Source organism: Neodiprion fabricii, chromosome 1 (assembly GCF_021155785.1).
Source record: "Neodiprion fabricii isolate iyNeoFabr1 chromosome 1, iyNeoFabr1.1, whole genome shotgun sequence".
In the NCBI taxonomy this organism is placed as follows: Eukaryota; Metazoa; Arthropoda; class Insecta; order Hymenoptera; family Diprionidae; genus Neodiprion; species Neodiprion fabricii.
This window is the reverse complement of record NC_060239.1, coordinates 23,294,452-23,309,413: the sequence shown is the minus strand read 5'-3', so window position 1 is coordinate 23,309,413 and position 14,962 is coordinate 23,294,452. Positions and strand designations below refer to the sequence as shown.

Genomic DNA, 14,962 nt, shown 5'->3' with positions numbered 1-14,962 from the left:
AAAGTTTTGTCATTAGAATCTCCAAAATTATCAAACTTTGTGTGGGTGTGTGTTTTTATTATTCATGGCAGGAATAACATTGCAAGAGATTTTTTGGCCGACATTTTTCTCTTTTTATAATTTTAGATTCGAAAATTGTCGCAACGTCCTAAACCTGGACCTAAACTTGTGAATTAGAGCCGCGGGTTCAAGTACTTCTCTCTTGTTGCTCTTCGTCTTCGTCTATTTACGAAGCTTGAATTGTTTTTTCCACATTTTTTTTCTCTAATCGAGGAACAAATATCTGCTCTTGCAATCAGGCGTCGCGTTGAGTTATTCGTTGTGTTAATAGAGCGAGAGGAGGCTGCAAGCCTTGCGAAAGATACGTGTGAAGGAGTCGAAAATTACGAAAGTTGCTTATCATGCGTGTGTTTCTACAAGAAACTACATACGAATATATAAATTATATATTATATATTATATGTGTGTACGTACAATCGTCGAAACTGAATCGTGTGTAGCAAACTCGTTGCAGGTATTTATTCCAATTGTAAATAAATATATTTTAAATAGGAGCAATAATTAATAAATATTATTAAATTGAATCTGCCCTGTTTTATTTACTATTTATTATCGAGACTTTGTACTTATAAATTTAGCCTCTAGCCTGGCTTTTGGCACCTGATCACTTTTCTTTAATCGATTCATGCCGCTCACGCAATTTCTCAGCAATTTGTCAGAACCTTGATCTAGACATGTGTGATAAATAAAATAAAATCAAGTAGCTCGTATATTCGTGTGTTATGCAGTTTAGTATACAGTTTCGCGAATCGACGAAATGCTTGTTGAACAAATAATTTACACGGATATCGGTTTCTTCTTTTTTCAACACTGTAAGAAAATCGCGTGGATAAATAAAACATGTTTTTAATTAATTTTGCACTGCTTATTCATACTTAGGTATGGGAAAGGTTTATTGAAACGGATGTTTTGACGGGATATCTAGAGAAGAAAAAAGTTACACACCGCGAATGAATGAATTTGACAAAATTTCGGAATGCAAAAATTCGTTGAAACATTCCAGAGAAACACTTGAAAAATCGATGTCAAATACAAATTTAAATCCGTGTTTGTTTTACCAAAATCTGCTTGCGCATATTTCCCTGCAACAAATACTTGAATCCACTAGAGACGGAACACTTTGATTTAAAATTGTCATTGAATGTCGTAATCTCCGAACTTATGATATATTGTTAAGCAAAAACAAGCTTAGATTGACAGATATGCGCGTAAATACGTTCAATTGTAAATAAAGGTAAAGCAAAAGGAACCATTTATAAACTTGTAAATTATTATTCATTCAAACGGCTTTGCGGATGTTGGACTCGGAGTTCCCCAAAAGCCGTCATTCGAAGCGGATGAATTAATCTCGGTATTTTAACGGAACGACGATCTTTGCACCGTCCCATTGCCTACTCGAATTCTAAACATCTTTGTCAGTTCACTCGATATACTCAAATTATTCAAATAATTTTCTTGGCTATCCGAAAGTGATTACATAACCGAACGTCGCTGACAAAGAGGAAGACAATCATTTAAATTGCGTCTATTTTTATGAAATATTTTAATTATCCAGCAAACTCGTTTTGCGTTACACACTTACACTGCTAATTTGTCATTTCTTACAGTCGTAATATCACGATTCGGTCATTTTTTAACTCAAGCAACTTTGGTAGATAATATTATCGTATTTTATTTTAATCTCTCTCCTCGATCAGGCGCGAAACTTGTATCAACAATTGGAATTTATTTTAGATCCGGATCCGTAAATGGTAATCGATATGTCAATTAAACTATTTGGGTATTAGATCGTGGATGACTGAATTAATGTAGATTTATTTCACCCTCTGCGTGCTTTCCAAGCATGTTATTCCTTTCAATCGTATTTCTTTTGACAATATCATCGTGACAAGTTAGTCATTCTCATTTCAGGAATACCGGCTGAAAACCATGACAGAAATAAATTTAAATGTCAACGTACCGTTTTAGGTTAAATGTAGGATATTTTTAGTGAAGACAATTATAATATCGAAGGAAAAACCCACAAATCTATATAAAAATATACTTGACACGATGACGTGGTTACATTCACCTATATTATTAATACAATTAGTCAATTCTCTTCTCTCTTCTCACACCATTTTTTATATTTCAAATTTTTCCGAACTTCGCCCATTAACTTTACCGCTAAATAATTTTCGCCAAAATCTCGCGAAAAGAAAAAAGTCGATCGTCGACTATTGGCGAGAAAACCAGTAATAACGCAGACTGCGAATTGGTTGGGAAATTAAAATTTTTTTGCAACGATTGCAATTTAACAAGAATGTTGCGCGTAAGTCTGATTTGTTGATTACCCCCCGCCGGTAATTACGGACTAGCCGAGAGAAAATTAGCCAAGAACCAATTTCGCTAAACTCGTAAAATCGTTGCAACTCTTTACAGACATTAAATATGTACAAGTTGCGCTAGGTCAGTGAGTCTTTTTTTCGCACTCGGTGAGTTTCTTTCTCTTATTTTTTCTTTTTCTTCTCTTTCTCTTCCTTTCTATTTCTCATTTCTGAATTCTGAATTGCCGGGATGAACTGAAGGAAAAGGAAAGTTTCGGTATCCAGCCTCGATCTTAAAAGTGATCCAAAGATTTCAACGTCTCGCGTAACTTGTCAGCTAACCGCTAATCGATCCGCGGTTCGATCCGGTCCAATCTTACCTAGAAAAAAATGGCGAAACAGTCGGAAGGAGGCTTTTTAATAAATTCCACAGGCATTGCCGGCCGCGGATGGCAACAAACGTAAATCACTCGCAGGTATTATAAATTCCCAATCTCTTCGGAGTGCAGGTCACATATCGATGTTACACAACCAACACTCGTATGTCAAAGACCTCAGGCGACTCGCATTGACCGCAATGTCGACAATGCCACCGACATTTTATTCAAAATATATTCACCGAACGAAACGATCAAAACATCTTTTGTTTTTATACATTATTTCATTCCACTTTTATACGGGGCAATCCTTGTCAAATCAACCAATTTTCATTCTTACTACTCTCATTTTTGTTCAGTATTTTGATAACAACATTTCAGTAACCTTCAATTTGATATATATATATATTTTTTTTTATTTATTTTTTTTTCTATCCAATCGCTTCTAAGTTACAAAATTTCAAACTTGGTTAATGTTCCAGATTTTTGATTTTTTTTTAGAATTGTTGAAGAATACTCAAACATTTTATTTTAGGTTCCGTTTTGTGTTTGTTTCAAAATGTTTCAATGTGCTCGAAAAATAACAAAAATAAAAACATCGATCCAATCTTGAAATGATCCGAGGAGAAAAATTTTATTTTTGAGAATATTTCGAAAATTGAACAAAAAAAATAAAAAATGGGAATCCTGAAAAGGTTTTAATATTTGTAAATTAGAAACGATGCGATGAAAAACAAAAAAATAAATAAAAATACCGACAGTAAATTGAGGGTCTTGAGAGATGCTACTATTTGTATCTGAAAAAGTTCAACAAAATCAAAAATAGTTCAGAGATTCAAAGTTTGTTGATCTAACATGATATTTAAGAAAAAAAATTCTTTCTTACTTAATTTTTTCGTTTTCTTTCCAATACTGATTACGATAAAGTTGAAGGTTTCTTCTTATTCAGCGTTTTTCGTTTACCGCGTAAGTAATCAGTTTCAGTTAATTACACAATTTGTGAAAAGACTTCCTGTTGACTTATCAGCTACGTGAAGTTGGCGCTTAACAATATTTTCGAAATCCCATTCAAATATTGCTAATTCAACCTGTTTGTTCCTCTCGTTAATATATCCTCTGTGCAAATATGCACATACCTGCGTTCAACAAATGTTTTTTGCAAATTTTCCGATGTTCGACTAAAAATATATTTGCCATTGGAATTTAAAACGCAATAACATTATAATTCGCCTCCAGATCGTTGTTCGAAACTTTTGCTCTCGTCCATCTCTTCGCTTGTCTATAGTAGAGTGTTTCAAAAAAACTGACTATTTTTTTTTTTTTCGAAGAACATTGAAAAATCTTCCGAGTGTCCCTCAGAAATGACCTCGGTAAAATATGAGCTCTTAATATTGATACTTGGAGGTGGCGATTCTCAACTTTCCATTTCCCATTTAAATAACACGGGAAAATTTTTTTTTTAATTTAGAATTTTATTGCTCGAAAACGAATCAGTGTGAAGATATAAACAAAACATATTCTTGTAGGAAATTTTACGCTCTACAAAAAAGATCTGAATAAAGATTTGCGTAAGGTAAGTCGTTTCGGAGTTATCAGGCCTCAAACGTCGAACCGTTTGAAATAGTGATGTTATTAATTTATAAATGCTACAAAACTGACTCATATCACTTAAATACACAATATTATTGATTTTAAAATTAAAACTATAGACTTCCACTAAAATGTTAATTAATAAATTTCATTAATCAACTATATGAGTCAGTTTTGTAGCATTTATAAATTAATAACATCATTATTTCAAACGGTTCGACGTTTGAGGCCTGATAACTCCGAAACGACTTACCTTACGCAAATCTTTATTCAGATCTTTTTTGTAGAGCGTAAAATTTCCTACAACAATATGTTTTGTTTATATCTTCACACTGATTCGTTTTCGAGCAATAAAATTCTAAATTTAAAAAAAAAATTTTCCCATGTTATTTAAATGGGAAATAGAAAATTCAGAATCGCCACCTCTAAATATCAATATTAAGAGCTCATATTTTACCGAGGTCATTTTTGAGGGACACTCGGAAGATTTTTCAATGTTCTTCGAAAAAAAAAAAAAAAAAAAAAAATAGTCGGGTTTTTTGAAACACTCTAGTCTATAGCATATTTTCATTTGTAATACCGTTCAAATTTCACGTGTTGCAATTTAGGGTATATTTTACCTTGAAAATCACACCCAAACAACTCTCACGATCAGTGGGACTATATTTTATACCCGAATCATCACGGGCCTTCGCTTTTTGACCGTCGTCAAGGTTTCCGCTGCAGCTTATAATAAGATAGCTGTATATTTCGTCGTTAAATATCAGCCGGACTTTGCGCGACTATTCGTAGCCATGCTTTATTATTCACCGCGAGTTTTGTGCAATTTTTATTCACGAAGAGAATCGTCACGGAGTTTGGATTGTTTTTATTATCAGGACACGAATTTTAAGGCTGAGCGATTGAATTTATCCACGAGGAAAAGCCCAAGTCAATTTCCCGCATCAGTTTCTCAATTTTTAACTCTGAGCATCCTTTTCGAGCACATCTCTTGACGCGAAAATTTATCTCCTCTGATATTCTGGAAAAATGATGGTTGGGAAAAAAATACAGTATCAATTTTGACGCTACATTTGTTTGTATAAAAAAGTTTGAAGTATCTACCAGCTACAAGTTCCCGAATATTCAGCGTCGGATCATTTGAGTTCGCGATGTAAAAAATTCCGATTTTACAACAAGGTGATAAATTATAACGTTACCATGTTTAATATTCAGTACGTTGTCAAGTTTATCTCGGATTGAAAGACGTCGAACAATTTTGGGTTACAGTCATTAACTCGTCCTGGGGATATTTTTTCAGTCAGTTATTCTAACGTAAATTAGCATTATTTACTAATTAAAGAAATCGATGAATCATATTAACCAACAAAAAAAGAAAAAACCCGAATCTAATGTTTGTTCATATTATTAACGACCGTCAACTTTACGAAGTGTCATTGAAGCCGGTAACTTCTTCGATACACAAACGAACATAATTTTCGATATTATCCCTGATCCGAACCATTCGATTTTCGGTGGAAATTTCCAACAACAATTCCGCAATACCGACGGGGCTGTCCGTAGAGATCAAGGCGGATTTTAATTGTAATCAGCCCGTCGTTATACGACAACAACAATAGAATCGGACAATGGGTATCCTATCACCTACCAAATACCACGAGCAGCGCAACCGCACGCGTATATAAGGCGTGCCAACGTAAAACCCGGCCTTTAAATACCTTGTTCATTTCGGTTTGCGCAATTCGGGTACTTTGATAAATGGTCCCAACGCGGGATCCAAACGGTGCGAAAATATCTTCTCTCTGTACGGCACAGAGTCCCATCACGCCTGTGGATACCTTTCCCTTTCTCTCTTTCGCTCATCCGATAGTCTCTCGATTTTTATCTCACCACGCGTTCTCTCTCTTGCTTCTATCCGTTCATTCACGGCTCATTCCAATAATTCTCATCATCATTCTCGGACAACACGCGAACGAAACTTAATCGATCGCGATTCGGTGCCGATGCCGATGCCTTGAGGGCATGTGCTCACCGTCCCGATGATGTATCGTATAAATCGGGGATTAAAGTGCAAAGGAAAGACACTGGCGCCACTGTAACCTCCGTGACCAGATTCCATCGGGTCTGGATTCTTCGCTGCTACGTGTATGTATAATATACTCGGGCACGCGGGTTTTAATACGCGAGTAAGTCGTTCGACGTACACTCGGATGCTTCGATTCTGACAACCGTGAATTGGACAAATTTTACCAGACCACGGAGTGGCTGGTTGAACAATCGATCGTGTCACCGCGTTGTTCAGGAATTTTTAAACGCGTTCGAGGGTGGGGTTGAAATTCCGAAATCAGACCGATTCGAATTATTTGGGGGCGAAAGTAAAGTGAAGCTGAAGTAAAGGGATCGAATTTTTACGAAACGGCAACTTTTACGGTCGACTGCTCAAAGTTCCGAAACGCAAGGTTACGAAAATTCAAGCTACGGTAGAGCGAAGTTCCAAAAAATAATGTTTCGATAGAGTAAAATTCCGAAAGTTAAAATACACTCACGTAGCGTAGTTTACTCAACGAGTGGGTGGAAAAAATCGGAAGATTCAAAAATTAGAGTGACCGGGATTCCGGACGTAAAAATATCGAAAATCCAAAACGAAGAAAGATCAAAGTGGCGAAATTTCATCGGGCCAGAAATTTACAATTCAGATTTTTAAACTTTCTCATTTTCGCACTTTCGGAATTTTTGTGTTGCGTCAAAGTTTGATTTCTTTACTTTAAGTTTCACCACCAAAAAAAAAATCGAAATTTGGCGCTGTTGGAATTTAAACCCTACCCCTCCTCGGTCCAACACGTTGCAACGTTACACTTGTGAGAAAATTTATGCAAAATGAGTATCGTTATAACGACGGTTTTCAATATTGTTACAATAATTGCAAGACAATTTGAAGGTACAAGAAACTATTTAGTGTGGTTATGGTTTTGAATGTTACGATTTCTCATGATTGCAATATTAAATCCGATTATTTGGTTAACTTTATTTTTTCAGTTCAATACCCTAATCCTTAACATTGATTTAGTCTTGCGTCAACATTAAATTTCACTATCGCTACGATAATCACAAAAATTAAAAATAAAAATTATCGCACGAGTGACCGCATTTAAAAAGATCAGCATTTCATACTAAATTTTCTCATGGTTACGGCCAGGAGAACCTCATTTTCACTTTATAACCCAGAACTGTAAACGTGGGATCATATGAAACTTCATTGTAACCTGGAAAGAACCTTGGAAGTATCGGGAAACTTGATACGAATCAGGATTTTTTTTGCCTTTTTCGTATTTGCGTAAGCGCGAATTGATGAAAATTGATGAAAATTGAGTCCAACTATGAAAAACTTCGAGTCAAATCCGAAATCGAATTTCGGTGATTTTTATAGTCAACCAGTGATCAAATTTCTGAAAGTATTTTGGAGTAAAAATTGAAAAAAATATATTCTACAACAATTAGTCAATTCTTTGCCAACTGTCATTTCGCTTGTATAACAATTATGTACAGAAAACATGGCGATCATTAGTCAAGTTATATCTTTATATTTCACGAATCTCTTTTGCTGTCCGATGGAATTTCATTTCACGAATCGAAAAAATATTCTCAGAGACATTTTTTTTTTTCAATTAACCTTGAATCGCTGCAGAATGTCTCTGACATTTAACTATTTAAAAATCCGAGAAACAAGGATTCGCCGTATTTAGGAATATTTATTATCGACGATTGATATTCTATATTGATTTCTAAAAATTTGTTTAACACTTCTCAGAATTTATTTATACAATTAGACATTTTTCTTACGTACGGACGATATTGAAGCTTTCTTTCCGTAGAAAAAAAAACGTAACGTTAGCATTTTGATTGATAATACGAACGCATATTTCAACAACTCTGATCAATTTCGTTACCAATTTATTTTGATTTCAATCGATTTCAACGAAACCACTTCCCGAAATTTTCATTTCAACCGATCTTATAAACAGAGTTCAACAAATCTCGTTCGAATTATTTTCAGGCTCACTTTTCAAAAACCATGCATATATGTTATTATGATGTCTGATCGATCAATTTCTCACTGATTGCGTTAAAAATTGTTTTGTAATATCAACAATCCTATCGGCCTTGAATTTTTGTAACAGTTGTCCAAGTTACGAAGGGTTCGAATCGTATTCTTAAACGCCGAGTGTACTCTGGTCGATTTCTCGTATTTCCCACATGCTCGCATGTGCAACAACATGCATATAATACAACACGAGCACGTGATATACTTATACACCCATATGTACGTATACCACTTTGCTCGCACCGAACGAAAGTCATGCGGATCTTCTGCATTTTTCTTCGACAAATTTTTAAACTTGTCTATATTAATTTACAAATTTTCAATAGTTCATTTAATCGGTTTCTTTTCACGAAGATCGTATCATATGCTTGGAAAATTCATCGGAAGATAGAATGTAAGTGGATTAATTTTATTATACCAAAAAATGTGTTCAAATTATCGAACTTTTTTTTATTTACCATTTGAAAATTTATACGGAAAATTGACTGCGAGTGATTTTTCAATCGGAAAAAATATATAATAATAATAATAATAATAATGATGACGACGGTGATGACGATGATACAACCAAACAACCGTATGGAAAATTATATAAAAAATATTCCTACCCAGCCCGGGAACAAAATTTTAAACTAGGACCGAAGAAAAAGAAGAAAGCGAAAAAATTTGGCCAGAGATCAGCGGTGAACGACAACGAGCATAGTAATTAACGCACGGGAGCTGAGCAACGACGACGTTACATACCGTTGCGCAAGGTCGTTCTTATGGTGTAACTCGTATAACCGGGCAACAATCCTACATACAATATACATACATAATGTGCCGCGGTTATACGCGAGACATTTACGGCTTCTCTTGCAATTAACAAATAATTGTTGAATTTTTTCCTCATACTTTTCTTATTTTTAGCATCAGTTTTGTATTTTTAACTCTAATTTCATTTCTCTTTTTCTTTCCGATTGTTTTGTTTCACCGTATTGATTATATGTATTATGCTTAATTGTTATACGGGTGTACGGAGAGACATTGACTCTTTTCGGGATGTTTGAGAGTTTTAGAAATTGTAGTGAAAAAATTTGTCGAAAGAAATATTCGGAGGTCGTATTAATCTTGTTGAAGAACAATCGGCGGTGTTGTTTAATGCCGATGATTGTGATGTTTGAAAGTGATAAATACTGTCTCGTTGTTGTCGAAAATATTTTATAAAATATTACATTTGTATTTAAATCCACCTTTCCGAAAATTACTGAAAATTAACCATTCTAACAACGGTTTTCACTTCTTTAAGTATCATATCAAACAGCGGTAACTAAATGCAATCTTTGAGTTCGATGTGTTGGAAGAAAAATTTTTTTTTTGTCGTTTAAAACCGTAAAGTTTGTTTCATTAAAAACCATCCGAAAATCAGTTTCGTCCTCGAAGCAAAAGAAATAAAATTTCTTTTCAATCGATCTCCGAACACGTTGATTTCTAAAAAACAAAATGATGTAAGATTTCTATCGCTGTTATTATCGTCGATCTGAAACGTAGGTAGGAGTGAAAATATCAGGGTGCTGCTTCAATCGATACCGCGATCATCGATACGTATAATCAATTCTCGTTTCGAAACATCTGGGACTCTGTACAATCGGTAATGCTTAGGAGTTTAGGAACTTGTAAAGTATGTCTAATTTATCGGCTACACGTAAACGCTGTACATAATGCACACCCTGTTTCAACCGAATTTTGTTATGCCCGTGTACGTTTTTTGTCTACCGTTAAAACTTACATAACGTCTGCAGTAAGACGTCGAGAGATCCGATCGCATTCTCTTTCAAAGTAAAAGTATCTCTGTATCTAAGGTGGTTAGAATGGACCAGCTACACGTAGCTTATACATATACTCATTGTCAGTCGTGTTCTTTGCCGGTTCATCGAGCGACGTCGGTTTCGATCTTTGCCCATCTGGTGTGCTTTTTAAAATTGTCGGAGCTTTCCAATTTAAAAAAACAAAACAAAAAAAAAAAAACATACATCTTCGTGCCTTTGTTCCTTCAAATCGTTCGGTTGTTCGGTAAACGACACTTAGTTTCATTTCACATTGCACATTTAGAGAAAAAAACTTATCATGCCACCATTTTGTTTTTATGCAGCAATAATAATCTTTCCTTTTTTTCTCTCGTCACTTCGTTATTGTTTTTTTTTTTTTTTTTTCTTCCCCATTCGAACGAGCTAGCGCAAATGCGTTGTCTATATTTGAAAATATCGATTTTCAATTCGACAGAACGAAATCGCATACTTTTTTTTTTTTTTTTTTTAATCTTATTTCGAGCACAAACACATACTATCGAAATAATTGTTTACTTACCGGAATTTTTGGCTCCGTCATCTCCGTATCTCAATTGCAGGCTACAACTACAGACACACGTTGGAACAATTTGAACGGTTTTTTGTTTTTTTTTTGGTTTTTTTTTTTATTTGCGTTAAAGTTTCCTCTAATAATATGTCACGTATTAGAAGTCTTTAATCCTGGTAACAACGAGGATACTCCTGGAATTACAAACGGTAGCTTGAATTTTCATCGGGGTAAATTATACCGGGGAAATGACAAACTTTTAGTCCCTTTGTTCGAATTAAAGTAATAAAAAATAAAAAAAAATCGACGAGTTATTTAAATTCGGTTGCGTTTCATTTTTATAACTTATTCTTTGTGGCGTTTTTATTACCCGCTTACAATTAGCGGCAAAGATAAGATCGGTATCGCACGGTAATAAATACTTGACACACGTTTGCGCGATTATCGCGATGCGTATTCCTGTATTATACCGTGCGGGGTGTATATAAATTCCAATTAATTTCATTGGCATAAAACTTTGCACGGTGGCCGGAGGTGAAAAACAGTGCGTAGTAATAAATGCTGAATCAGTATTAAACACTCGTCGACGACGGTTGTAACGCAAGAGAAAAGCAAGGAAGAAGACAAAAAATTAAAAAAATAAAAAAAATAATAAAAAATAATAACGATAATGTAAATAAACAGGAAAAAGACGACAATACTTAAACAAAAAACAAACGACGAGAAGTTAACGAACCAAAAGTCACAGATCGGTATACCTCTTATCTAAATTCTTTCCTCCTTCCACTTTAGCTATATGCGTTGAAACTCGTCCGGATGAGAAGATTATAGACGATTATATGATAATTAAACGGACGAATAGAGCCGCGGGCGATTTGCGATCGGTGTTCACGTGTACGTGTGTAATAAACCTGCGGTGAAGAAACGATCGACGACCGCGCGCGGGTGAAAATCGCAACGCGGTTCTCGACCTGATCAGGGGGGTTGAAAACTAAATAAAATGAAACGAAAAACAAGGGGGAATAAAAATTGTTCAACTATTATCAATATCGATCACTGACGGTAATAAATTTCCTCGCGTGTTCAAACCCGCGGTTTCGAGTGTAATTGTAAGACTGGGGATCGGCGGTATGGTGGCGCGGTTATTCAAACATTGAATCGAGTTTCGCACTCGCAGGGGGATTCAGGATCGACGGTGGGGTGGGGGAAACAGAAATACAGAGAGTCACGACGTGTGGGAGGAGGTGGAATTTGTTTCTCTTGATACCTCGGCGAAGTTCGGTTTAACTTGGTGAAGTTATAAGGAGAGGAGGGACGATGCTTCGAGAGAAATGTAAGTCTCTCTATAGGACCTGCCGTGCCAATTCGAGAAACCGCTCAGCTCGTTAGTTTGGTTTTACTTTGCGTACCGTCAATTGTAAAATACGATTACATTTTTCTTTTTTTTTTTCAAAAATTTTTTACCCCTCTTTCGTCATTGACGCGACAAAATACGAAACAAGAAGACACTGAATTTTTATCATTTTTTCGATGTCGTCAGAGACGGAATTCACTTTTTTCCCCAATCGTTGGACCGATTTTATTTTTTAGTCAACCGATTCTTGACGGATTTCACGATTTTTTTTAAATACAATAATCAATACGCATCGGTGATGGTGTGCACAGTGAATGCAATTTTTGGAAAAATTTTTAAATTCTTTAAAAGTAAAATTATTTTTACGTCTTTAAGAATACAGTTTCATATCGATAATGTTAGTTACCGAATAACAGTTCACCCGTATTTAAAGACTCCTGATACTCTAACAATGAGTCCATTGCATAAAATTTTTTGAAACCGAGTGACGTGCATATTATGGAAAGAGAATGAATTCTACTTGAGAAATAAGTCAAATAATTGATTATCGTTACTTACATTCCTTCAGGGAATACTTTGCATCTGTTTTTAATCTTCGAAGAGATTGGACGCTTGTGAAAAAAGAAAACCGATTGGCAAGATGCAGAGAATCTGAAAAAATGTAGAAACGTATCAATACGATAATGTGTAAAAGAAAAAGCAGACACAATTTATTTTCTTCACTGATTCCATGAAATCAATTACTCGACTATTAATATCAAGCAAATATGCAACCGCCTGAATAATTTATTGATACACTTGCTAAATTACAATAACCGTTTACTCGGACAAGATAAACATGATCGACACTGGTCAGATATATCCGGAAAGTCAGGAAAAATTTGGGGAATTTTGTGGCCGTAGCAAGAGAGAGAGAGAGAGAAAATGAAACTTCCGTAACGAAAAAGCAAAATCTTGAGAACAATTTCCCTCTATGTGTTACTATCAAACACATCATTGACTCGGAGCTTTGTTTGTTAGATAGTTGAATCGGCATTATTATTTCGGATTTTGGTCAGGTAAAAATTATAATCAGGTAAAAAAAAAAAAAAAAAAAGTCAGGGAAATGTCTAGTAATTTATTCGAGTATTTTTATTGGCCACCAGACGACAACCGACCGTGATAACCCGTGTAAAAATAAGCCAAAGAAAAAAAAACAAAAAACATGCCCAAAACGCGAAGTCAAATTAAACTAAATTTGAAACCTAACATTTTTGTAACGATTGTTATTTCCGGGTAATTTGGTCCCGGCAACCACATTCACGATTGTTGAATGTCTTCTCTCGGTCGACTTGGCGCGGAACGGGGCATACGAGCGTTCGTCGTACGGGCATAAAGAAACATCATCGTGCATTGTTGTGTGTCAGGCCCGATAGTTATGGGCCCCCGGCAACCTTGTCCCAGTGGCATGCGTCCATCCGGCGGGGCGTCGCGTCGTGCGTCGGTATTAGTAAGACGAAGAGAGTCGCAACCTTTTCTCTGGGTCAGCAGTCGGCACCCACACGATCGGGCCCCGCGACGCGTCGCGTAGCATCATCTCCAGGCATTCCGTCCGAGGCGCAGCCTTTACCTTCTTTATTTGATAACATTCATTTTAACGTAATTGCGGACCGCTGCCTCGGGTAGCGTTGATCCTTCGCTGCCCGATACCTCCCATATACCTCTTGCCCAATCAACGATCCAGGGGCTAATTAACCTGATGAAAACAAGAGAGAGAGAGAGAGAGACGGAGAGAAAAATTTAAACGCGGCTAAATGCCGAAGGATTAGGCCTTTATCGTTATTGGATCAAACGACCCATGACTGATGCAAACGCTTGTAAACTTTGATTCGAGTTAGTTTTTTTTTTTTTTTTTTTATGGGTTATTTTTGTCTTGGGTCATTAATGTACGGGTTATCTTTTCACGGGTTATTGAGATTAGTCACCGGTTATTATTTATATAATATACCGTATTAGATTCGAAGTAAGGTGACGTCGGTTCGGATCAAGTTTACTTCATTGAAAGTCTAAATTGGGAAAAATTACATTATTACTCTTTTTATAGTTATTAGAAAATTGCAGTTAAATGGATATATCGTTACGATAACGGCTCAACATGAAAGTGTGATTTTTTTATGACCTTTCTCAGTTTTTTTTTTGCTATTTTACAAGATTTGAGTACGTATATTTAAAAGATGAACGATGGTTTTTCATTAGATTTTTTCACATCAAGTGATTCCCCGTGAAAACAGTTCAACGAATCGGATTACAATGATTCGACGATTTTTCAGATCCACGTAGCATCGATCTTGGTGACCTACGAAAACGGTTCTAGTACAAAAGTTTTTCTGTTCGCTATGAAGTTTTTGATGCTAAATTTTAAAAACGAATTCGTTAAAGTGTAGTTCTGTCGAAAATCAGAGTTAATCATTCTTAATACAAAAGTGCACAAATCGATTTGGTTGAAATTTATAGACATCATGCCTCTTTTGACCCCGAAGATAGTCTATAAATTTGAAATTGGACCGAGCAGTGGTTTGGAAGTTGCAAGCAATAATAGAAGCGTCACTATGAAATTTTCGTGAATTTTTAGTCTCGCAAGCACCAGTTTAGCACTGAACTTATTAAAATATTACAATCAGTGCCCTGATACGCTATACAATTGTGTGGAATTCGAGTCCAAGATTCAGATATTTCTCGGCATCTAGAAAAAATATTGAACAAAACACCGAAAGTTAGTATAAATGAAAAATTTGCAATTCATGATGCCTAGTTACTGGATAATTTTCATATGATAACCCAATTTTTGTTTTCTTGCACG

General features: G+C 35.5%; 2 protein-coding genes across 2 annotated transcripts in view; one reads left to right on the top strand and one right to left on the bottom strand.

Moving 5' to 3' along the window:
- Nucleotides 1–11,893, bottom strand: part of LOC124180464 — a 102,078-nt gene extending 90,185 nt beyond the window's left edge. Inside the window, exons 1-2 of the mRNA XM_046566021.1 lie at nt 11,528–11,893; nt 10,782–10,963 (exon numbers count right to left, since the gene is read on the bottom strand). Of these exons, the coding sequence (XP_046421977.1) occupies nt 10,782–10,802 (21 nt within the window). The 5' untranslated portion in view covers nt 10,803–10,963; nt 11,528–11,893. The remainder of the gene's footprint in view (nt 1–10,781; nt 10,964–11,527) is intronic.
- The window catches only part of LOC124180446 (nuclear migration protein nudC), a 140,581-nt gene that overhangs the window by 94,463 nt on the left and 31,156 nt on the right, over nt 1–14,962 (top strand). The gene's annotated exons all lie outside the window — the stretch shown is intronic.